Source organism: Homalodisca vitripennis, chromosome 1 (assembly GCF_021130785.1).
Source record: "Homalodisca vitripennis isolate AUS2020 chromosome 1, UT_GWSS_2.1, whole genome shotgun sequence".
NCBI lineage: Eukaryota > Metazoa > Arthropoda > Insecta > Hemiptera > Cicadellidae > Homalodisca > Homalodisca vitripennis.
Window position 1 is genome coordinate 193311620 of NC_060207.1, and position 26274 is coordinate 193337893.

At 34.5% G+C, this 26274-nt stretch overlaps 2 protein-coding genes across 5 annotated transcripts; both read right to left on the minus strand.

The window, feature by feature from the left end:
* Positions 1-225: 225 nt before the first annotated feature.
* Positions 226-6499, minus strand: LOC124352963. The gene is made up of 3 exons (XM_046802720.1): positions 6355-6499; positions 2405-2611; positions 226-443 (listed from the first exon to the last, which is right to left on the minus strand). The coding sequence occupies exons 1-3, from the start codon at positions 6389-6391 to the stop codon at positions 331-333; spliced, it is 357 nt and encodes a 118-aa protein (XP_046658676.1). The 5' UTR covers positions 6392-6499; the 3' UTR covers positions 226-330.
* Positions 6500-14559: 8060 nt separating this feature from the next.
* On the minus strand, positions 14560-21401 carry LOC124352964. Of its 4 annotated transcripts, XM_046802722.1 has the most exons (4): positions 21197-21401; positions 18764-18878; positions 18604-18683; positions 14560-16657 (listed from the first exon to the last, which is right to left on the minus strand). In XM_046802722.1, the coding sequence occupies exons 1-4, from the start codon at positions 21231-21233 to the stop codon at positions 16548-16550; spliced, it is 342 nt and encodes a 113-aa protein (XP_046658678.1). In that variant the 5' UTR covers positions 21234-21401; the 3' UTR covers positions 14560-16547. The 4 variants fall into 4 exon arrangements, with proteins under 4 accessions (XP_046658678.1, XP_046658677.1, XP_046658680.1 ...); XM_046802721.1 differs by lacking the exon at positions 18604-18683 and having other exon boundaries at positions 18684-18878; positions 21197-21342; XM_046802724.1 differs by lacking the exons at positions 18604-18683; positions 21197-21401 and adding an exon at positions 17884-18603 and having other exon boundaries at positions 18764-18812.
* Positions 21402-26274: the final 4873 nt, after the last annotated feature.

Genomic DNA, 26274 nt, shown 5'->3' on the forward strand with positions numbered 1-26274 from the left:
GGGTGAAATTAACTATAGCATTGACATTTTGCATGCAACCTCAGCAAAGCCTGTTACGCAACATGAGGTGTGGCGTATTGCTAACTTATATGTTCTATTTATGGAACATGTGATGTTAAAAAATGTCTGAAATCCTTTTAAGAACTCTTGTCATTACTGATTTCCATAAAAAGTAAACAATGCGATACTACTACTGAGGAAACGAGATATTCGTATAAACAAATGTATATTTATAAAAATTTTTTTATTCCATTACCATGCGGTATTTAGTTTTTCAGAAGTCAATATTATTTTTTTAATCAGCTTCTCTAAATTATAGATAAAACTATTTTAATCAAGAAGCACCATAACTGGAAGTGGAAAATTCTGTGGTGATGATGGTGGAATGTTTGGAGCAAACTTCAGGTAGTTCAGACACTTCTCTATGGGAACTACTTTATAATCTGGAACAATTGTGTCATTACTATATATAATGATACATAATACATACATAATAAACAAGGTTTTTTCGACTGTTCAAGAATTCTTAGTATCTAAGTTTTGGTTGATTTGTACTGATTTTACTTTGAAGTACATGTGTATTTACACCACAAATTTTCTGTTTAAGCCAAACTTTGACACTAAAATGCTAAAATTACTTGAAAATAAAAATATATTTCTATAATTAAAAATCATGTATCTCAGCTGTCAAAATCTTTTTAGTTTCTTCGAATTCTCTTTTGGATGGCAAAACAACAAAATTTTTGGATTCCAAGAAAGTGAATTTCCAATGGATGTAATAATGTTTTATTTCAAGACAATATTTGTAAAAACTTTTCTAGAAGTAGCTCTCTAAACTCCCGAATAAATCTAGTAATTTACTTGGCTGGCTTCTTGTATTTTATTTAAAATTCAGTGATCTTCTCACTTCACTTTTTTCATATATCTCTTCCGTCCATTAACCTCTCCACTTCCTCTCCTTAACTTCTTTTCCCTATATTCTTCTTCCTAAGATTGGTTGCCTGAGGATGGCCTTGGGAGTGCTCGATGTCCGGGGAAAACTCTGACCCATTATAGAAGAACGGAATACTAATGACGTCTCTAGAAAGTAGTATTTTATATGAAGGGGTGCTAAAGCCGTCGAGTTCCTTACGGGAGGGGCCACCAGCTATAAGACCCCCGAGTTACCAGCGTCCTCAAGTCTGTGAAGGACTAGCCCAAGAAGAACCTCGCCGATTCTGAGAGGATGAACAACAGTATATGATCACCAAAAAAAGATTGAGGACATGCGGGTGATCTGTGACACCAACCATAGACTACCGTCGGTACTCGAGACAGGTGTGAATGACATCGCTGAGTGGATCAGTTAGATCCAGGGATATCGGTCCACCAGGCAGGATCCGAATCGAATGATCGAAGAGGTCAAGGCCATCATCACCAAGGATATGGGAACTGGCGCGGTGAGCCTGAACGTGTAGAGAGCAGAGCAATTTGGATCGCTAGATTAATTAGAGACCTTAGAGAAAGGTAATGCGAAAACAAGGGAAGGTCAATTTCTACCTGACCCAATTACTAGCCGACTATGGCAACTTCTGAGCGTAACTTTTTAAGACGGGTAAGTTTAAAATTGCGTATTGTTCTTATGGGTATTCGGGGCACGACGATTCTAAAAACACTCGTTCTTTTTCTGCAGAGGGTGAGAAATTGAAAAAATAGACTCTATTACCATAGGCCAACTGACACCAGATACCATTCTTCGGAAAATGGTCTTTAACAGACAGACTTGGAATACTGTTACTGGCTACGTAGATAGAATGATGAAAACAAAAGAAAAAGAAAGATAACTATACAGCCCCGGTGTTGCTCAACCGATGGCCTGATATTGAAGGAGCCTTCCCTTGGCTTAATTATGAGCCTCTTGAAATAATGCGGGAAGCAGTTCCGAGACAGAGTGATCAGTCAGCCGATGGGGGTTTTAGTGGGTATGAGTCCCACTCGCCAGCGGAGTACGTTGTTAGCATTTTCTCATCGTCACAAAAAAACGGCAATAGCCGTATTCTAACTGCATTTGGAATGTTCACGTTAGCTCAAAATAAAATCTAGTAAGTTACAATACTTGATTGGGTCAATGAATATTATAAAATAAGAATATATGTTTTAAATCAGAATTGAATGTTGCAAGCATTTGAAAAAATAAACCATTAGTTCTTTTATTACATTAATCCAAAAGATTAAATACACTCATAATAGATTAATATTCAAATCTAGTCTACAATCAAAATGTTTCAATAGTGGCGGGTGACTCATGATCATGTTGACAGTCTGATGAGTTTGACTTAAATTAATGTAGATAGGCATGAGACATGCCAAGGAATCAAACCTTAATTGTTAAGGGCGTAAAGTTTAATTTAGATCATAAAATCACCTGCATTGAAGCAAGCATTGTGCTTCTGGAGCAAGCAGAGACTGGATGTTACGGCGTACTGGAAACGACTCTGGTCGTACCCGCAGACAAACTCCTGATGGCGAGGACAGATCTGCACACAAGGCTTGAACTTGGTCTGGTACCACTCCTTCCACCGGTCAAACATGTCTCCCGCCATCACCCCACGCATCTGCTCTGTAGAACAAGCTAGCAAACACCATAAAATGTTACAACTCTTTCCTGATATGAAAGGATAGTAATATTACGGATATCTGCTACCATTAAGGGTTACAACAGAACCGCAACGTTTCAGAGACATTACAATGCCCATTCTTCAAGTGTTCGGCGTCCATCTTGAGCTATGTCTCATAAGAGCATGTTTAAACATTATGGCACTTTAATCTCTCCTATTTTTATATATTTAGGGACGATCAGAACAAGTGGTTCCTGGTATATAATGGCAGTACATTGTGAGGATGTCACCTGCGCTGCTTAATCAGGTTCGGACTGCTGTTGAGTGATGTATTCTCTGTTTATAGCGTATACTGGGTTTTAACATTGTGTTTATAATGTTTATATGATTCCATATTTACGATATGTCAGCAGTATCGAAGTGGTGTATTAGTCATTGGTAGTTGTAATCTACCTAATGGGTGATTTTAAGTGCATCCAATAAACAACAAAAGAAATAGTTTAAAAGAATACCATCACCTTTTCATCGAGTCGGTCGTGTTGTTTTTGTGGTTTTTATACCACCGGATTGGTACACTCGGAACGGCAGAATGAGTTACTCCTTCATTTTCAGTAACGAAAACTCTGAACGACGCCGACAGTACTGTAATTGTTAGAAGTAAGTTTAATGGATGAGATTCTCTTGCACGAAGTGGATGGGACGACCTAGAACGGACCAATCAAAACAAAGCAACCCGCAAGACCACGTGGTAAAGATCCATGTGAAACAAAACGTGTTTTATTCTAAAACAATGCTGTACACATCTAGGAGGGCATTGCAATGAACCTCCACCACGACTTACCAGTCTTGTCTACCTTCCTAAATAACAATGTGTTTGAATTACATGAATGTCCCCATCAACCACGACCTAAACATCAACCACGACCTAAACATCAACCACCACCCACTTGTTCTGTTCGTTCCTATTGTGGTGTATTATTTAAAACTTGTAATTCGTACATTTCTAAGTGCATTTTAGTTTCTCGGTATTGCTATTGCTACTAAAGAACGTTTTTTTTATGTATCTGTATTAACAGTTACAAACCTAATTAGATGTAAATCAGTGAAAATAAATTTGAAATAGTGTATACATAACTAAGTATGTTGTCCTGGTAAGTATATTGTTTTTCCATATAATCTGGTGTGGAAAAGTAAAAAGTTATTACTGTTTCATTTATTGAATTAGTTAATAATAAATTCCTAAATGATATTTTTATTCCTTTTTTGTAGTTTAGCCGCATATTTAGGAATAAGAATAATATTTCCACGGTAAAGTTGTCTCAAATGTTATGAAACATCAACATAGAAATTGAAAACCGCACTTAAAAAGTATTTTGTTAACGAAATCTGTAATATCAAAGGCGGGAAAGGAAGCAAGCTTAGCGAGCTGAGGTTGGCACGTAAAGTGTGTTATCTACTAATTTTTAAAACAAGGAAAAACTGTCATTAAGCGTCCATAATTTACGAAAGCACTTAACTTTATGTATAATGTGTTAATGCCATGCACTCATCTAGGTAAATGTATTGTTTTAACATTGTTCTAAAATTATTACGGCATTTACTACATAGTACGAAGTAAAGGGTGAGGCAGAAAGGATGAACGGTTTTCAAAAAAGCAATATGTCCGTTACCTGTGCATAAAAAAAACATTTATTTACAGAATAATATTCACATGATCTTACCATTTTAGAAAATTAATGTTTGAAAACAACATCTGACAGGTGACGGCCGTTTTCAGCGATGCACTTTACAAGCCGCTCTCGGAAGTTGGCTTCTACTCTTTCTAACATTGCCCTGCCAATTTGTTCGACTTCCACACGAATTGCTTCCTTTAGTTCTTGAAGTGTACGTGGTTTATGCTGGTAAACACGTGACTTGATGAAACCCCACAAGAAGTAGTCGCACATGGACAGGTCTGGGGAACGAGGAGGCCAATCAATGTCACCAAACCGAGAAATGATGCTACCACGAAAAACAGCCCGAATTGCTTCCATTGAATTTCTTGCTGTGTGAGCTGTCGCCCCGTCCTGCTGAAACCATACTTGCCGGATAGGAATACATTTTCTTCTTAGTTCAAGTAGGAAGAATTCAGTGAACATCTGTCTATAACGTTCCGAGGTTACAGTTACAGTGGTCCCGTTGTCGTCTTCAAAAAAGTATGGAACAATAACAACTGTACTGCTCACAGCACACCAAACTGTCACCTTGGGACTGTGTAATGGTGTCTCATGCATTAATTTTGGATTTTCATCTGACCAATAACGAAAGTTCTGCTGATTAACGGTACCATTCAAATGAAAATGTGCTTCATCTGTCGTAAACAAAATGATGTTTTCATTTTGGTCAAGTATGGCCTTCATTTCTCGAGCAAAATTTAGCCGCTTTACATAATCGCCGGGATTCAATTGTTGAACCATGGCAATTTTGTAGTGATGAAATCCTAGATCGTTATGTAAAATACGCCTTACTGACCGATTACTGATGTTCAGTTCAGAAGAATGTCTCCTAGCAGATCGACCAGGACTACGGAGTATGGCTTGCCGAACTCTTTCCACATTTTCTGGAGTGCGTACAGTGCGATGAGCCCCTGGTGGTCGTTTATTCATCACTGTTCCTACTGAACGAAATGATTGAACCCAACGTAAAATGGTGTTACGAGTGGGTACACTGTTATTTCTCGCAAGATTGAAATGACGACGAAACTCGCGCTGAACTGCAACAATACTCTCATTATTACGAACAAAACTGTCGTAAGTAAACACACGGTGTTGCACACTCCACGACTCCATAATGACGACTCAACAATGACTAGACAAAATGGTATGTTCTTCCGAACACATGGCAACTTCAGTCGCCCCACTCCCACTACCCAGATCAGAATACTATCTGTTCTAAAAACATCCATCCTTTCTGCCTCACCCTTTATAACTATTTTATCTTAAAAGTAATCTTAAAAGGTATCTTAAGAAATTTAAATAATACTGTATTAAATAAATACAGATGAAGGGGAATTCCAATGTAATATACAGAGCTCAAATTAGGCCTACACCTCTTTTAAGGGCAAGGCATATAGATTTCAGATGCTGCGTATGAAATTTTTATGAATGTTTTACGGACAATCTCTGAATTATATGAGCGTATTCAGAATAATTCTATGGCCTTGATAAGGATGAAAATATGGCGTCATTTTGAATCCTCTAAAACTAAGTTGTTAATTAGTGAAAAAATTATATCTTTCAAAAACTTATACTTATTTTTTTTTAGTTTTTTAATAGTCAAAGGCAATCAGTTCAATTATGAGCTTATCATGTCTCAGTTACAAGTTCAAGGTTATAAACCAACTATCTTAATTATATTTTATACTTTAGTAATACGAAGTATATTTTATAACACTTTCTTTTGAATGAATTACTTAAATTTAAAAAAATTAATGGTTATTAACCAATTAGACGGTTCTAAATATTTGACGAGATTCTTGCTCGCTATGTGTTTTGCCAATTTGTTTTAAGACCATTTTCTCTGTCGAGATACGCTCTTCCTTTAAAAAGCTTTACCTTACTTATTGCCTTAGGTTCACTTCTACGTGGAAAAGTAAGTTTGTTTATAACTTATTTACTATAAAGTACACAAACACATAAAGTAGCACAACATCCAAAACTATGTTTTTATTCAATCATGATGATTTCGTCATCTTTACGTAAAAGTAAAATTAGCTTACCTACGGAGACGATCAACAAGAGGCAGGATAGTTGCATTGTGTTAGTGGTCTGATACGCTGCTATCACTGAACAATGGGCAGCCTCGTGCAGATATGCATAGTTGCAGACTCAGCACTACAATATTGTAACTCTATTTCATATCTGCTATAATTGTCATGAATAAGTACTGGAGAGCTATATCAATTAACTGAACACCCTGGATAGATTGTAATTCTGAAATCGGAGACCAAAACTCTTTTAAGAAGCAGGAATATATTTGCAAAATTACTCAGTATTTACATAAATAGTTAGTTCAGCTATTACACATGAGCCCATACAATTTATTCCGTGTCTTTTTAACGCTATTTTTATATCATCAACGCGCAAATATTTTTTTAGTGGCAATTGTTCTAAACGTAAGCATTATTGGCTGAGAGTTAGCGAAGCCTATCACTCAAGGGGCTGGAAAAGTTTAATCTCTGCATATATCACTCTCCGCACGATAACGATATCTTGAAAACAAAATGACCTAAAGACTTGACATTTTACATTAGCAATGGGTGATTTTAAAGAATAACAAAATTTCTGACATGTTCCATCATTGTTGGCTGAGTGTTAATGAAGGGCTGGGAAAATTAATTTATGTATATCTGCCCCCATTCATTTCTATATATCTCGAAAACGAACTGACCTAAAGACTTGAAACTTTAAATTCATCTTCACTCCTATATAGGCAATACTGAGTTGTATAAAGGTACATGTAGCTTTTTGGGATTTGGTTAGGCGGTAGCGAATATTTTAAACTAGTGTTAAAGGTACACATAAAGGAAATGACAAAATGGCAGAATAAAAACATTTAAAACAAACTGAGGGCAATCATATGAGATTTTAACATGTGACATTTAATTCATAGAGTTAAAATAAAAACACTAAATTGGAAGTCAATATTAAAAGTCGTTGACAAGGTTTCATTTCGGCGCTGTATCTGATTGCGTTGTAGAACCCTCCCTAGCTCACTTAAACTTTTATTATTTGAACACTGCTGTGAACCCTAACTCAATAAACAAACATGTAAAATTCATTACGTGTTGAGATATATCGAGAAGTGCTTTATCTAAAGGCTTTATATTTTGCATTTAATTTCTAATTTTAAATGTGAAAGAATAAGTTCTATGGTCATGGAATTTGGTGAAAGTCATTAAAGCCTGTCATTTAATAGGCTGACACAATGTCTCTTTTTTATTTAATATATATTAGCTGTAACAGTTCTAAAGCCTAATTCTAATTTATATTTAAATACAGCGTAATAAAGTTTAATACATTTCTCAAGATTTCATGTCGCGTCGTTTACCTTATTTAATTTTGGGAGTGCCCATGACCGAGCGGTCTAAGACGGCAGACTTTGGATCTGAATTAGCGATAGCATAGGTTCAAATCCTGACAGTGTCAGCAGTACTTTTTATCATTATCATCGACCTTGTACTGTATCGACTCTCCCCTTTAATTTTGTTTGGTAACATCCTCGCACATACCAGTGGCCCATGAGGACGGGCAGTGTTAGGCTTAAAGGGGATAGGCCACTCATTTAAAAGAAAGAGGCTTTCTAAAGATTATAGTATGCAACATGTTAATTTAATACAGCCTCTTACAACGTTTTATGATGACCATCAACGTAACAGTACACAGGAGATTGGCATATATAAGTTTTACTTTGGCTTCCCCTCCAGTATCGTTCTAAAAGTTGTTTTTAAATTAAATCTATTGTTTACAGATGACCGTGGTACATGAAATAATAATTCAAAAATAACAATCTTGAATTACTCCGTCTCCTTAGACAGATTTGGTCCATTAATTATGCATTACCTCTCGTGTTTTTAAATTAAAAATGTAAAAGACAAAACATTTTTTACTAGCAGTGACTCTTTAAATTTAACAGTGATATATATTTCGTATAAATAAATTATACTTTATTAAACACTGATTGCTAATGCTTTAATTATACACAATTTACAATTATGAGAACCTATAAATAGTTATTGGCATTCCAATTTAATTACAGTGTGAGAGCAACAAGATATAAATTATGAGATTATTGATTTTTATTGCTTCAAATTTCGTCACTGGAAAGAGAGGTTTTTATTTTTTGTTACATTTGAATTTGTCATTCACATTGAAACCTTCATAGTCAACAGTTTATGATACTAATGTTTAAATGAATATAGCGGAAGGCACGCTATTTAGTTGCTAACCGCACATTTCAGGTTTTGCTTTTAACATGGGCATAAGTTAAAAACAGCGTTAATATAATATGAACTTGTGTCAATTCCTAAGTCTTTTACTTCAGAAACTTTTGGACTTTATCTTTCAAATAGCTTTGGAAATTTTCCAGTGAATTTAAATGTTTATAACTTTTTATTCAAAATGTATCCATTTAGAAAAAGTAACCATTAAAGTAACTGTAAGTGTAAGTAAGTCAAAAGCTTTTTGAGAGAAGCATTATTTACTATTTATAGCCTTTGAACAAATGAAAACGCTCTTAACAATCTGATTTTCCGTTATACGTTTATAAAATAAGGAATATGTTTAATGTACTCAATCGGACTCCTATTTAAAAAGATGTTTTCTCAATGTTGAACTCGATAATGAATCCTAAACACTTAAGCTTAAGTGCATTCCTAGCTTACAGAAAACGTGAAAGCATTCCTCTTATATCCTCTCTTTCATAATTTTAATTCCAAAGTATAACTCTTATTCAATAAAAAACCTCTCAAATTTGCTCAAAATTTAGATTACTTAGTCTACATGAAATAAAAATACAAGAAACTACGTAAAAGAAGCCTCGTAACAGAATGCATAATTTTTATCTATTAAAATAAAAATAAAACATATAAATATGTCAATTTACATATTAATTTTATTTTGTGAAAACTTAACCCTAACCCGTATATTTTAGGTGCACGACCAATATTACGTAAAAGTGGTATTTGGTAATTTTTATAATGTTTAATTGGATCGGTTTTCAAAGCCGTAACGATTTCTGTCACAAACCATGTTTTACAGCAGCTCCTCCCTCAGCCATATTTTTAAATGTCACGTTTGGCACATTTAGTGACATTCAACGTCAAAAATTAACATAGTATACATTTATGAACAGAATACTATGTCAGTAAATCAACATGGTACACTAACAGCTACAAGTAAAGTCGACAAACACTCCACAAAGAAATGTATTGCTGAGTTCATACATTATTTGGAGCACACAAGAGCGAGTCTGCACGCTTGCCGCATTACATGTAACATTTACCCTGTGTTGGGTTCTCAGGGGAATATGTAATCGAGGATTTACGCTCAGCACATTCCCTTGTCCGAATTCAGAACTTTTACATCCATGCGTGTTTACCATAATGTGAGATTTGCTTATACCTTGTGTAGTTTTACTAACATCGCTTCTTTCAATACCAATATATGTAAATCGACTGCCATATTCTAATTAATCACTAACGAGTAAATGTTAAATGATGTCCATTTGCAGAGTTTTTAATAGATTATACCGTAGATTACCTAACTGATGATGGATTACTGGAGATCATAGGGGATCATACGTGAGGTTGGGGAATAGGGGCACCTCGTGCCATATCCCATGGTATTACCACCATGAGGAGGGATAGTGGACAGTATCTCAGTTATACAACCTTTCCAGAAGGGCGCACAATCCACCCTTCAGTATGGGCAGATGAGAGAGGATCATCTTTCACAGTTATGCTTGCTAAAACCTTGACATTTATGGAACCCTGGGCGTCCCGGCACCACAACAATCAATATTTATTGCATAGACATGATTTACATATGTAGCAAAACGTCAATAATTATAGTTCAGAGCTAAAATTTTGTACATTCTCGCCATATCAGGATCACACTTAAACATACAATTCAACATGAAAATCCTTCGTGCATTTGCCAATTATCCACCTATAGCGCCAAATTCAATATCTCAATTGGCAATTTGGCAATTTTGGCAACCATCCTCTGGCAATTATAATAAACCCAACAGACTTGAACCCATCTAGGGGTACTGTAACAAATAGTGTAACATGAAAACCGCAAACGCTTTAAACTGTGGTAAAATGCCTAAAGTATGTGAATATAAAACAGGTTAAACGTCTGAAGAGTTCGCTTGGTTAAATCAAATTATCTCATAGTTTAATAAAAAACCTTTGTTTTTCTGTGGAGTAGAGGCAGCTGACGAAATACAATTTTTACTTCTGCAACAAAAAGTAATATATTTTCATTTTATTCTATTTAAGGGACCTAAAAGTCCGTCCATATGAATGAAGGTAACATTTTTATTTCACATTTCACATTTTATCGAAAATAAAAAACTAACCGCAATTTCCACGCCAAGTTTGGCTGAAATCTCTGGTCGTTTTCTCAAGATTGATAATCAAACAGACAATGGGACTTTCTCTAAATGCCCAATTTTATTAGTTCTGAGGGATCCAGGGTCAATTGTAATAATGTATTTTTGATTCCATTATCTGCAGACAAATTCCCATGGTCGACTAACAGAGGGAGAATTGGAGGTCCTCAACTTTCAGTTACGTTTGTTATTTAATTTTTATTAATATTTATTAAATATTTTCGCTTGAGTGTTTTTTTTTTTTTTTTTTTTTTTTTTTTTTTTTTTTTTTTTTTTTTTTTTTAGCAGGAAAAAGTCTTTTAGTTTTTATTTCTGTCTATCAATTCTTGTTCAAATACCTGTTAAACGACTTTTATTTGTAGTAATTAAATTTGTATAAATGGCAATAGCCGAATTTTATTTCAATAAACATTGAATCGCAAAAAGTACTTGCTTCGCCGGGACTCGAAACCGGATCTCTCACTTGCCGGGTGAATGTGCTAATGTGATATATATTTATATTGGATTCTGCTCACATTGGATTTTGTCTCTTTTTTGCTATTGGATTTGGATCAGTTTAAGGGAACAGCTTTTAAGTTGCACATTGAGAGAGTATACGAGCACCGAAAAAGAGAATTCATTGATGACAAAATATTTAGAAGAAAATTAATTTATTATGCACCAACAATTTAATATAGAATATTCATCATATTCAAACAACATTTCGGTCGAAATTTGACCTTTTATATTTTGAATAATCTACTATTCTAATGTTTATATATTTCCATTGTCTATTTTATAATAACTGACATATGCGTTGTAAGGAATCAAATTATTTTCTATTATTTTATAGCACAGTAATAAAAATAACTGAGAGTTTAATACTGTGCTTAAAGGTTGACAGTTTTAATAAGAAGGTAGGTTTTTAATGATGTTTATAATACGAGAACTGTTACAGTTATAACTAGATAATTTCCTTGTAATAAATGGTCATGTTGGGAAAAAATGTTCCAGTAGTCGTTTTCCAGGTCGCCAAACCTGTTTTATGTACGATAGCAGTAGGCAATGGTACTGACGTAAAAGCTCGGCTAGAGGACCGAAGAAGGACACGTGGTAATAAAGGCGGAAGGGAAGGATTTATTTAAATATTTTCGCTTCACAATCATATGAGGTAAAACAGTGTTTACGTTAAAATGTCACAGAAAAACGAATTTAAAAAACAATTATTTTAAAACAACATTAAATTAGAGCTATAAATAATAACCATTTATTAACTGTACCAAATGTACAATTATGTGTACAATAAAGCCATTTTTCATTTTATCTCATTTCATAAAGTGAGAAGGTAACGCGCACATGCGGTCTGTGTAGGCATACAAGTGTTGTAATACAAACAAATCCTATTACTTTGTACTTGAAATTGTCAACCAACAAGAAAAACTTAATTTGTTAAAAGGTTTTAACTCATCTTTTAAATGTAACATGACATTCTCAACAGCTTTTATGAATGACTTCAAAAGGAGAAGTTTTTTAATAAAACTTGCTTCCTTCCGTTGCAGGTAAATTAATTATTTATAGGACTTTCAGCCGGTTTACGTACTTCTTTCTGTTCCCAGAGTTTAATAATGCAAACTTTTATTATATCCTAACTGATACATTAAATTTTTTGTTTCCTTATATATTTTTATTACTGCCCTTAAAATGGTTGGACCTGATATTTATTGACTTAATTGCCTACAGTATTAAAATATTAATTTCTTAGTCTAATTATGATAAAGAATATAAACTATTTATAGATTTCAAACACGTTATAAGAGTCAATGTGGTTTCAATATGAATTTAAAAGTTTATTTAAACTCCAGTTCACATTCCTCTTAGTGTAGGGACTGGAATCGGACACTTTCATGTACTTGACTCCTGTAATCTGGCGTCATGATCGCGTGAAGATATCCAAAAAATATTTTACGAAGAAGCTCAAAATAATTCTTTACGTCGTCAGAGACACCTAAACTGCAAAATATATCGTACTCTAGGAGAAGATTTATTCTAATTGTCTCATCAGGTACAATTGCTACCCAACATACTGAGTTTTTGTGTAGTTTCAATAGAAATTATAATAAAAAATACCATGGGTATTTTGGAAAATATAGTTTAGTTCATAATAGTTACTCAGGAATGGTGGTGCTGTCTGATTTAATATATTTTAATTTATAAAGCACTCACATTTATCTCATAAAATACTAAAAATAGAAACTGTTCACGACCAATTGTGGTACTTTAGAGATATACAGTAATGATGTCTACGGTCTCCAACGTCAGGGCTACGCCCCTATGACTATAGTTTTAATAATAGTAATTACACTCTTAGGCACAAACCAATTATATGCTATTGAATGTTACATAGACATCATGTGACTTCATGGATGGTCAAAGAAATGTGAGCACTTTAATTTTAGGGCTCCTATCTCTATTGTCTGAACAATGATTTGGATGCAGTTCTAGAAATGGGGACGGCCATCAATGACAATCGCTTATTATACAGCATGTATTTAAAAATTATTGGCTCTACAACCTTTTATTAGTGCACAGAAGTTTGCTAAAAGCTTTAAATAATAGCATAGAATAGCTTACATGGCCGGAAATGTTCCAATCTTCCCAGCGCATTTGTGAATTATTAGTCAACTCTACAGCTAAAACCAGCACGAATTCAAATTAAGCTTTCTATGTTCAGCCATCTCAATGTACTACTATATGCATGTATGGTACAATATGTGACCCAAAGTTCGAATTCAAAGCTTTAAATTGAGTTCGAATTACTGCACTTCCCTTGTAAAAAAGTCCAAACGCTCGGTTTTTTTTATAAATCTTTTACTGGAACTTTTGGGAACATCAGGATATATTGATAATATGTAATGCGCCTTCCTTTGGGAACGAGATGGGTTGGAAAAGTAAAAAAATCCTCTGCAAACACTCATGAGTAAGAAACCTTTTTGGGAATGGGACGTTGTCACTACTAAAATCCCAAATTGTATTAATGGTCTCATTTCGGTTTTCTGTGAAACTAGTTTAAATTATAGGAACCTAAACTACTTTCCAAATAAAGGCTTTTTTTGCACCCAATGACTTTTTGGAAACAGTTATATGAGACGTCACGTTTTGCGAACTAGATATTGTTTATCGTGTAATAAAGATCCTCCATATAAATCCTATTCCTATATAGATCCTATTCATTTTTAATATTTTTCTGTACCACTTTCTCCACACTCATTGTTTTTATTTTGTGTGTATAGTAATTCAAATAACCTCTAATCAAAATAATCTCAAATGCATTATTTTTATTGGCACAAACGTTCTGTACCTTTGTTTGTTTAAAGACGTGAATTAAGCTGTTGAAAAGACTAGAATTTGAAAACCGAAAGTAACACATAAAAAGAGAGGTTTATAATCTCAGAATTACATTGTAGTTTAACTAATTTTATATTTTTATTCAATTATTTTGTGGTCGAGCATTGGGAAATAATTAAATGAATCCCCATACGTTAATTACTTGCCATTTTATAAGGATTATCCACTAAACACAGATATAAAATGAGTATAAAATTTAAATGAGTTTACAAAGTATAAAATGAGTACTATATAATAAGAATAGAATTACACTCTACTCTAAGAGGTTTCCAAATCGGAGGAATCAAGGTTCAAGTCAAGAGACCACAATAGTGTTAGATGTCCTCTATAGAAATGTATAAGAAACCATACTTAAGAGTGGATGAGCCTATGCATAATAAAAGAGTTGAACTTGGAACAAAGGAGTCAAGAAAATAGTACAATATTTTAATTATTACACAGTAGTGTTATTTTAATAAGTTTCTATACAAACTACCATACAAGGCTAGGACAATCCTCAAGTATAACATATTCAATACACCTTGAACTCATTTCAGAATAAAGATTCCCAAAGAAGAATTATTTACTTCCGGCCAAAGCGGAAGTCGTTGATTATATTTCCCCTGACTCCTACTAACGAGAGCTTCCGGGTTTCTCTGTAAATCTGATTTGGTGCTCTTATTGGTCTGATCGAGCGGAGAAATGCGGCAAGCCTTTCTCCCTATCAGAAGTAATTTAATGTTCATAGTTAACACAGTACGTTCACTAGTTACCTAATTGGAATTGAACCTATTTTACACAGTAAGTAATGCAATATTCAACATATTTGCACACTTGATTATGTTATTCATAAGAATATTGTATTTGTACGCGGAGTGACGTATATGTGAATATGAGATTAATATGTATAGAATGAGTGTGTGTGCCACGTGTATTATTGCATTACTATCTAGGGGTGAATGATTCTTAGAAATGGGAGATAATTAATACCCCCATTGTCCAATTTAACTAGGATACATACAGTTTAACGTTAATCCAAAGCACTCAGGTACTGGTATCGACCGATTGACGAACCCGATGCCATTCTGTAGTTGGTCTAGGTTATTAAAAAAATATTTGTTCTATATTTAACGCCTTAAAATATATCATTCTAAAATACCTCATGAAATATAACTACGTGTCTAAGATTATCCAACAAGACTTTCGTAAAAGTTACAAAATTTTATACCGTGGTATATTTTAGTGACTTTATATATGTAGGCCGGTATTTTTACTTTGTAGGTACAGTTTTTCTTATGGAGAATTTAACTTCAAAGAACATGGGAAACATACGTTTTCGGAAGTTTGAAATATATAATTCAAACTCACTCAGTACTTGTGAATAAATGAATTTATACCACCATAAATGCTTCCATTTTTATTTTACTTAGCTTCAAACATGAACTCGTAAATTAAAATGCTTAAGTATACCAATATGTATTTTTAAATATAAATAGCTATCTATTTTAACTCATGAAATCAGTGTAATTAAATAAAAAGACCCGTTTTACTAATAAAATCAGTTCCCCGTACTGCATGGATATGCAAAATATTGATTACTAATTTAGACTGTGCAATTTATCAGTTACAAACATTATCTATTCAGATATGTTATATTATTCTTTGTATGCGTGCGTACTTTTGCTTGTAACTTTTTACATATCACAGAGCAATGAACCAATGGAAAATTATATATTTCAAACTTTCGAAAACGTGCGTTTCCCATGTACTTTGAAGTTAAATTCTCCATAAAAAAAACTATACCTAAAAGAAAAAATACTGGTCTACATACCCTTGATGCGGTTACAATATTGCGTTTGCGATACATGGATACAAAATGAAACAATACCAAAACAGAGAATGGAAGAGTGATTTATTAACTCAAATTGGTCCGGTGGTATTGAATGGTCAGTGGTTAGCCATTGTGAAGACACCAGAGTATAGTCGGTTACACAACTCAATAGAGCTTTCACCACGGGTACTGTCGGGTATTTATTGAAAATTCATTCCAGACAACTAGTCATTAAATGCTATTGTGGTGAACAAGGTGAATGCACACCCCACCAGATACGAGTACATCGTTAAACCCAATATCCCTCAATTATAAGTAATTGAAGCTATGAGAACCTGGCTCAAAATGTTGAGACACCTCGTTAAAATTCTTCTATTTTTCTTTCATAACTATGATCTATATGTGTTATTTTAATTTACCTTACACTTTTCCTTAATAAAGGACCTACTTTACTGATTACTGTCTAAATTCAATGAACATTAATTATGTGTATGAAGTTATAACTATTTTATGTTTACAGAAGTTTCTTAATCGACTGCATAATTTATTTTGCATGAACTAAATATGGTGTAGCAATAAAAAAATATGACAATACCATTATTTTAATCAAGAAACACCATAACTGGTAGCGGCGAATTATGTGGTGGTCTCTGAACTTCTGGAGAAACCTTCAGGTACGCCAAACATTTTTCAATAGGAACCATTTTATAATCTGAAACACACATGTTACTGTCATATACAATGCGTATCTACAAGTAGCATTCAACTTGTTTAATTCTTATAGGCTTATTAGTTTGACAGCTTTAATTGATTTAGTTGTACGTAACGTTGATAATGGCTTGAAAGTGTCTTTGCAGTGAGTCAATTCTACTCCAACCAAACTGGGACAAACAGCTGCAATTATTTAAAATGAAATATGTTTCTACAATTAACTCTGTTACTGACTGAACCATTCTTTATAAATCAAATAACTTCAGTTATTTAATATTCCCTTACTGCTGGCAACATAACAAAACTGCTGGTTTTAAAGACTGTAAATTTCCAAGAGGGATAATACAGATGGTTAATAGCTGGAGGGATTAATTTTATTTCCTCCTAATATTACATTACTAAAAGGTAAATTTAAATAAAAATGTATTTGAACTCTATTATGTCAATTGCACTTGTATGAAATTATCAATCTAATATTCTACAACTGCTAAACCCTATCTCCTCGCGAGTCGTACATTTTTTTATTCATATAAAAGTTGTGGACATGTTGCATAATTTATTTTTATAGTAAATCGTTTCAATATTCAGCTTTAAAAAACTTTTTATTTGTAGTACATGCGGATCCATCTATCGACTGGGACGGTTCATGTTGAACGCTTTCGCTTTAGACTTCTCTGGTCTACATTGATATAGATAGACATACAACATTCCAGAGAGTAATCTAACACTCGCTACCCTCGATCAGTAACATTGAAAGATTAATGTGTTTACTTTTTATTACATATAACAATGTTTTTCCTGACATTCTGTGAATTACATCTATTCAGAGATACAAAAAATCACTAATCAGTGTTACACTGATTTGTTGTATTACTGAACGATGGCAAATGTTCGGAAAATCCTGTTTCCTTCACAATCTTTCCATCACCAGAAACGAACTTCAAACAAAGAATATAACAGTAGCAGTTTTTAATACTTTTAAGATTTTTTAACATGCCAAATCAACTGATTCATTAAATTTCTCATAATTGTATTCCTAAAATTTACTTACTATAATTAAAATTATGAAAACTGGTTAGATTAATTAACATGACAAATACTAAACAGTATCCAAATGATAAATAATCTCTATATCACTAAAACTTTGCTAAAGTTATAGTTAGGTGTACGAACATGAATCACAGACTTTTGTATAGTATACTATCTTGAAAACTATCCTGGTCGTACCTGCATTGGTGCAAGCATTCTGCTTCTGGAGCGAACAGAGGCTGGAGGCTATGGCGTACTGCAAAGTATTCTGGTCGTACCTGCATTGGTGCAAGCATTGTGCTTCTGGAGCGAACAGAGGCTGGAGGCTATGGCGTACTGCAAAGTATTCTGGTCGTACCTGCATTGGTGCAAGCATTGTGCTTCTGGAGCGAACAGAGGCTGGAGGCTATGGCGTACTGCAAAGTATCCTGGTCGTACCTGCATTGGTGCAAGCATTGTGCTTCTGGAGCGAACACAGGCTGGAGGCTATGGCGTACTGCAAAGTATCCTGGTCGTACCTGCATTGGTGCAAGCATTGTGCTTCTGGAGCGAACAGAGGCTGGAGGCTATGGCGTACTGCAAAGTATCCTGGTCGTATCTGCATTGGTGCAAGCATTGTGCTTCTGGAGCGAACACAGGCTAGAGGCTATGGCGTACTGCAAAGTATCCTGGTCGTACCTGCATTGGTGCAAGCATTGTGCTTCTGGAGCGAACAGAGGCTGGAGGCTATAGCGTACTGCAAAGTATTCTGGTCGTACCTGCATTGGTGCAAGCATTGTGCTTCTGGAGCGAACAGAGGCTGGAGGCTATGGCGTACTGCAAAGTATCCTGGTCGTACCTGCATTGGTGCAAGCATTGTGCTTCTGGAGCGAACAGAGGCTGGAGGCTATGGCGTACTGCAAACTATCCTGGTCGTACCTGCATTGGTGCAAGCATTGTGCTTCTGGAGCGAACACAGGCTGGAGGCTATGGCGTACTGCAAAGTATCCTGGTCGTACCTGTATTGGTGCAAGCATTGTGCTTCTGGAGCGAACAGAGGCTGGAGGCTATGGCGTACTGCAAAGTATTTTGGTCGTACCCGCAAACAAATTCTAGGTGCCTTGGGCAGATCTGCACACAAGGTTTAAACTTGTTGTCGTACCACTCCTTCCAGCGGGCAGACATGTCCTCTGCCAGCAGCTCTGTAGAAAAACCTATCAAACGTGACAAAAAATTTACAATTGCTTATGAAGTGAACTCATCGTTTTTTCATGTAGAATTTCACTTTGTCCTCAAAGGACTTCATTTGGTTTTGACAGGATTTTCAGAATGGGCATGGTTTCGTGGTGGGGGCGTTTCCTGCTGAGATAATTGAAGGAGAAGTAGGGCTCTATATCTCAGTTATGGCATTTTTCTGTTCCAGCCTATTCCTCTCATACATGTCTGTTCTGTCCATTTCATTGTTATTTGAACACAAAAATGTCAAAAGTTATTTACATATTATTAAATTGTGAACTCTGGAACACTTTTTAAATCTACGTTTCAAAATATTTTGTTTTGTGAGGCATACCATTATTTTATTACTTTAAGCTACACCAAAAAAGTAACGATTACGGTTTCATTTCTTTAATCAGTTATTACTCAATATTGACATTTTTATTGTAGTTTGTATTCAACCTGCTATTATACACGCAACGTTAGATTTTCAAGTTTAGTAAATCTAGAAAATATTTGTTTCTTGACTTTACTTTTGTTCCTATCCAGCCTTTAAGTTTGTTCCGGCAATGATCGAATTCCGGATGTGAGAAATAATCGAGCTCAGCGAGCCTGCTTTATCTTTCTAAGCGAAAATGTGTAGCACAATGATTTTTAAAGCAAAACGTATAGAGGAAGACCCCTATTTTTTAATTTCTTAGTAATTTAAATTAAATATATTTAAGCCCCACTGGATTATTGAAGTGTGAAGATCATTAATAAGTCCAGGCAATAAAGGGAATGAGAGCATATTTCTTGGTCCTCTTGAAATAAATTTTCAATCGCTAAATATCATAATCCTTTCAAAAAAATGAAAGTATATTATGTTTTACTGTATGCTTTATACTTCGTATACTGCATGATGATTTCGGTACTTTATTTAAAAAATACAGTAAATATTTCTAATTAGTATGCCTAAGTCTTTGTTATAACTTCGGCTAAAAAGTGTATCTTTGACATTTTTTGTCTTACACTGTAAATAATACTACCCCTCATATTTATTGTTTGAAATTGCGTGAAAGTATTGATTGAGCCTTTCCTTTGTGGTCTACAAATCGAAAGCCAATTTGTATTGAATAAAACACACAATCTAGGTTTTCGTGAAATCTATAAAATAGCCTGAAGCAAACCATCAGACAGGAACATTAAATCAGATTCAGCCAACCCTAATATGACCTACTTGTAGTCTCTTTGTCTTAGTTTGCCGCTAATATAACTACTAGTTATGTGTCTGAAGGTTGGCTTTAAGTTAATCATGTCAAGAAAATTGCCATCTGCAAACACCGACATCCAAAAAAATTAACGCGGCTGTCGGTCTACTCCTTTCTTGGGGGAATATTCTTTCGATTTTATCTAATTTAACATCTAGGTATACTGAAAATTTAAAGCCTAACTCATACTAACAGCAAAGGCTAACAGATCTAAACATGAAAACAATTTTTTAACTTAAGTTGTAACAAAGACTTAGGTATATTAATTAGAAATATTTTTACTAGTAATTATTATATCATTTTTCTTGCTTGTACACCCACTTTCCTATTAAAGGCTTTTGTGATTTCTGTGAAAGTATATACAAAATTAAACATTTTTCCGGAATTTTACATTCCATGTTTTTTATATTTTTTCCATGAATTTTTTCGTCATTAAGCATAATTATTATATCAACACTAACAAAAAGATAATAGAGTTTGGGAAATTTGCCATTGTTATATGTTACAAAATGTATAACACAATGTTTTGAGGATTGTATCTGTCCTTTTTATCAGGTGAGAAAATAATATATTACAATGGAAAGAAAAAAATGTAAAAAGGAGAAAACATTTTTTAAACATACTCAAAATATGCTTGTATGTCTAGCACATAAACTTAGGACCGAAGGCGGCTGCATTTACCCTTCCCCCTCCCGACCATCGACTTCCTGGTCTTAGTGTTGCAGATGTCACGCCGCGATGCCACAGGAAGTGCCGGCATTGGTTTTCTTGTTAGTGTCCCACTTTCGCCTGCGCTGGTGTAACGTGTAATAGTGCTCGTAACTTGTATCCTGTGCAGTGACAACGCCTGGATTCATTTTCTCCTGTTTGGACTTCAAGCATTTTTCTTCTTTTTTCCTTTCTTTTTTGTAATGCACTATTTTCTCACCTGATGAAGGGGAAAGATTTCAATCCTCGAAACGTTGTTTATACAATTAGTAACGATGGCAAATGTCCGAAATTCTATAATATTTTCAAACATTCCTTAATCAATAACCAACTTAAAACAAAGAATAACATTAGCTTACCAACACAGACGATTAACAAGAGCCTGGATAGCTGCATAATTGTCAGTGGCCAGATACTCTGTATCACTGGGCGGTAGTTAAATACAGTTGCAGAGTCGACAGCACAATTCACATCAGCTATAATCGTCAAGAGTAAGTACTGGAGCACTCATTTAATTCTGTGGAAATGGTCTGGTCCGGCATTTACTTCTCCATTGATGGTTTCACATATATCAATTTCTGCTTAAATACCAAGTTTATAAGCAATGTTAGTTGTTAACAGCAATTTTTATGTATTTCCTCGTATACCAGGGGTGAGGTGTGAAAGGTAACCTCTTTTTAAATGGCACCTTAAAATCTTTCTCGGGACTAGTGAAGTTCATTGGAATGTATATTTATCCCTGCAGACATTATCTAATTATTGAATGTGGTAATTCGGAATAAACTGAACCTCACAGATCCGGAACCTCCCAATCTTAAATAGGAATGCGAAACAGATTCTCAATAAGCACTTTTTACATAGGTATCTTTGCTAAACTCCATTGTTTTAAGAAGATTAGTTTGTTTATATTTCAGTGGCTAAATGAGCGCCTTTTTCATTTAATGACATGCATTACGCCAAGAGCAAATACCCTCTTGGACAAAAGTTTTTGTCAATCACTATCGTTTTTGTACATACATTTATTCATATATTCATTAAGTAAAGTTAATATGAATTTTCTATTTTATTTTTTTACTGAGAAGATTAAACTAGAACAAATAAATTACAAAAATCTGTTATATCAAATATTTGAAAAGAACGCGCACAGTAAATAAGACAAGTAACGTAAATCATGTTTACTCTACAAATTGTTTTTATGATCTGCGATGATGTGCATTTTTTTATTTTTATGTTAGCCCCTTACTCGTGTTTTCTTTGTGTACGTTTAATGGTCTTAAACCGTCATCTTATCATATATGTATGTGACATAGCCTTCCACTCTTCAATTACTTCGTTTTGAGGGGCAGCCAGGATTGTTAAAGGGACGTTTTGGCTCTTAAACATTTTTAAAGTAAAGAACACGTGTTCTAAAGAATTGATTTCCGGAATTTTTGGTGGCAATTCAGTTTTGTCTACACCAACCTCCCTTCAGTTGTGTCTTGGATTTCTGGAGCGTTATAAGGATGGCATAGTAATGCATAAATTTTAACTTAGGACCATAAATGGAGAAAATGGAACTGCATGTTCTTCTGGTATGTCTCTCATACGCCTTTATACACTTGCAGCTGGTCACAAACTAAGTGCGTGACACAAAGTTAATACCGCCCTAAAACATAACTAAGCCCCCATGAAAGGGTATCCTGGGTAGAAGCAGGCTTGGGAAAATCTTTCACCCCGCCTTCTCCAGACTTGCTTTCGTCCATGTGGAGAAACTAGACTCGTGTGGGAACAGAACCTTCTTCAAATTTTTCGTGTTCCAGTTGACATGGTTTTGAGCAAATTTAAGTCTGGCCACCCGATGGCGTGTGGTGAGGAGAGGACATACGACAGGTCTTCTGCTTCTCAAATCATCCTCTCTAAGACGTCTATGTACTGTATGAAAGGCCTAGTACGGCTTGAAGTGTGCACCTTACTTACCTACCTACTGTTACTCGTTCTCCTGTGAAGACTATTGACAATAAGAAATCGATCATCTGTTCTACCTGTGGTTCTTGATCTGCCCCGACTTGGCTTTCTGTTACCAAGTAAAGTTTCTAGAAATTGCCTTACAGCTGTACTAACCGTTAAATGGTGTACTTCAAATATTCTACTCACTTCTCTTTGCGAGCGCCCCCGTTGAACCAAAATCCGTACTCTACCTCAAGCACTTAGTCAAATTACGCGACGGTCCATCCATAACTATCTGCTTACTGTACAACTTATTGATTCCAAAAACTAACAGAGCTCATTGTAATTCAAGCTTTGTCAGAAGAATAAAGAATAAGCTATGATTAAAGCTGCACGAATGACATTAATTTGGAATTTTGACTGTAGCTTAGATAACAAATAGAAAGTATGATAAAGAAGATATTTATCAAAAGTACATTATCTTCCTTTAGAGGATACCAATAGTCTACTCCGGAGTATATCCGTAACATGGGTTCTTATAGAGTTATTCTGGACCAATGGGAGAGCAGCAATGGCGGCTAGGCCACACTGGATTTTTAGAATTAAGTAGTGTTATTACGTTCAAGAGTAGATTCCTGAAGTCAAACACCAAAACATATTAGAACACTAAATTATTAGCTTAAAGTTGAAGATTATTTAATATTGCAGTAATGACCTCTTTTTGTGTTTTTAATTTAAATTGTTCGGGAAATTTTATTATTGTCACATTGTACTCATTTACGGGGTTAATACTTTCCGTAATATATTTTTCATTTCAAAGCGACGGTGTAGTGTTAACATTAGATCTATCATACTAAGAAGAGGTGGTAAAATCATACATTTTCAAATTACATCATGTAATGTCAGATAAATAAAACAACTACTTAAATAAAGATATACAAATATAACTGTATTTTCCTGGTACCACTCCATTATGCAGTTAGATGGTTACGTGACAAGGTTCGCTGCTATTTACATTTCTCATTCATTTCCTTTGTTAAACGTTACATATCATGGTTATGTAACAAGCTTATTGGCTGAACACAGCTGAGACCCCTCACAGATCGCTGTGATGTTTCCGTAACACTACCTACACTCCTGAGACCCCTCACAGATTGCTGTGATGTTTCCGTAACACTACCTACACACCTGAGACCTCTCACAGATCGCTGTTATGTCTCCATAACACTACCTACACACCTGAGACCCCTCACAGATCGCTGTGATGTCTCCGTAACACTACCTACACACCTGAGACCCCTCACAGATCGCTGTGATGTCTCCGTAACACTACCTACACACCTGAGACCCCTCACAGATCGCTGTGATGTTTCCGTAACACTACACAACTGAGACCAGTCATAGATCGCTGTGTTATCTCCGTAATACTACCTACACACCTGAGACCCCTCACAAATCGCTTGATATTTCCGTAACACTACCTGCACAGCTAAGACCCCCCACTGTACACAGCCGGTCATCAACTGCAAGTTGGACCTTTGCCATTTACAACAGCGGCGTTCACAAAGTAGGCAGTTCCTTGTAAATAAATTCTAATTTTATAATATTAAACTATTTGTATGCAGAACCATTTACAATTTAAAAATAAATAAAACAAAGTATTTCCTTATAGATGCATAATTACAGAATTATTTTATGAACTATCTAAATTTCTGATTTATATTATGTCTTATCAGATTATTAGTTGAACCAAATTACCAAACCAATATATGCCAAGATTATAACCTATACTGCTAATCGGAAATTTTAATGTAGTGTGTTAACTATAATTTTCAATATGGAAACACTTTAGAGAAAATGTTAATAAATAATAATTGTTTACATTGATTTGTATTTACTCACAGAAAACGAGGTGTTTTTTTTTTTTTTCAGTATAAATTCATCTTTATATTATAACTTTGTTAGTTTACTATTTATTTCTTACATGCTTGGAATAAAGATTATTAATTAGTATAATTAATTTAGTTAATTTTTTCGGTTATATCTTGTAATTATAGACATTATATATATAAACATAGACTTTCTAAGTGAATTTCATAAAAATACAAAAATCTAAGTAGTTTAAAATAATTTATTTCTTTACTTTATCTAAGAATATGTAAATTTAATGTAGATAAACATGGGAATGTGCAAGAAGTATTCCTTACAAACGTTGTGTTTTCGACCTGTACTAGATACACACGCTGTCAATTTTAAATTATATAATGGCAATAACTTTTTACGCTACAAGTGTTCCAGCTACAAGTTACATATTGGATCAGCCCCTGTCTCAACCGCGTGCAAAACTTTGAAATTTTAATGAGAGATCCACGTAAAATATTAACTGAGTTTACAGTAAAAAAAGAATAATTTTTAAGTAAATAAACACGGTACACTGACAGCAACACGTCAAGTCGACAAACGCTCTAAAAATAAATGTATTGTTGAGTCATACATTATTTGGAGCACAAGAGAGCGAGGCTGCACGATTGCCGCATTACATGTAACATTTACCCTGGGTCGGGGCAAGATTCGAGGATTTACGTTTCAGGACATTCCCATGCCCACATATGTATGCTCTGAACACTTGCATTCGTACGCCTATACCGCAATGTGGGGACTTTTATCTCTTGAACTTTCATCTCATTACCCCTAATATCAATACGATGAAACTATAGTGTCTACTTTGGACTGTCAAGTTCAAGGTAGGTTTTACATAATTACAACATAGAGGTATGTCACACCTGTCGTAAAAAGCTTCGCTGAAGTTGCATAGAAAATAGCAAATCTATTAAATTGATTAGAGAATGCCGCAACATATAACTCATTCTTGTATAAATGAAATGATTCCTAATTTAAAGTCTGTATATAAACACTACCTTGCCAAATGATTCATTATTCAAATATTCAAATGTTTTCATTAAATTAGATTTAATTTCTGTGTTTAAATAATAAAAGTCACTATAAAATGCTGATGTATATGTACGGATAGTTGTGTTAATGTATCACATTTCTGAAACTCTTATGGGTGTCTTAAGTTTTTTATACATTTATTTATTCTGCTATTCTCTCGTTGCCATGATGGTTACCGATAAACTAATCTAAACATATTCGCTAACGCTCAGTCACATGCCATGGAGACATGCACCATCGTCTAAGTCAATATTACTCATATAAATGAAGCTCCATGCACCATTTCAAGTATGTATGTCACTTTGTTTTTAAGATATCGTGTGGACATAAAGGTAGAAATTAAAAATTAATTTTCCAATCCTACTAGTGATAGGCTTCGCTAAAGCTCAGCCAATCACTCATGGTGGAACCACAATATAAACAGTGTCTCCAAACCTCTATAAGAAAATGGACGAAAATTTGAAAAAACTCACGTTTAGTACACAGAATTAAAGCATCAGAAGTGAATACATTTCGACTCCAAAAGCATGTAATTCAAATACATATAATAAAAAGTGAG

Coding starts and splice junctions, on each gene's coding strand:
- LOC124352963 (XM_046802720.1), bottom strand. CDS start 6,391: ATGCAACTATCCTGCCTCTTGTTGATCGTCTCCGTAG. Junction 2,612..6,354: donor CTTGTTGATCGTCTCCGTAG/GTAAGCTAATTT, acceptor GGTGTTTGCTAG/CTTGTTCTACAGAGCAGATG. Junction 444..2,404: donor CAATGCTTGCTTCAATGCAG/GTGATTTTATGA, acceptor CAATTGTTCCAG/ATTATAAAGTAGTTCCCATA.
- LOC124352964 (XM_046802722.1), bottom strand. CDS start 21,233: ATGCAGCTATCCAGGCTCTTGTTAATCGTCTGTGTTG. Junction 18,879..21,196: donor CTTGTTAATCGTCTGTGTTG/GTAAGCTAATGT, acceptor CACGTTTGATAG/GTTTTTCTACAGAGCTGCTG. Junction 18,684..18,763: donor CACCTAGAATTTGTTTGCGG/GTACGACCAAAA, acceptor GCACCAATACAG/GTACGACCAGGATACTTTGC.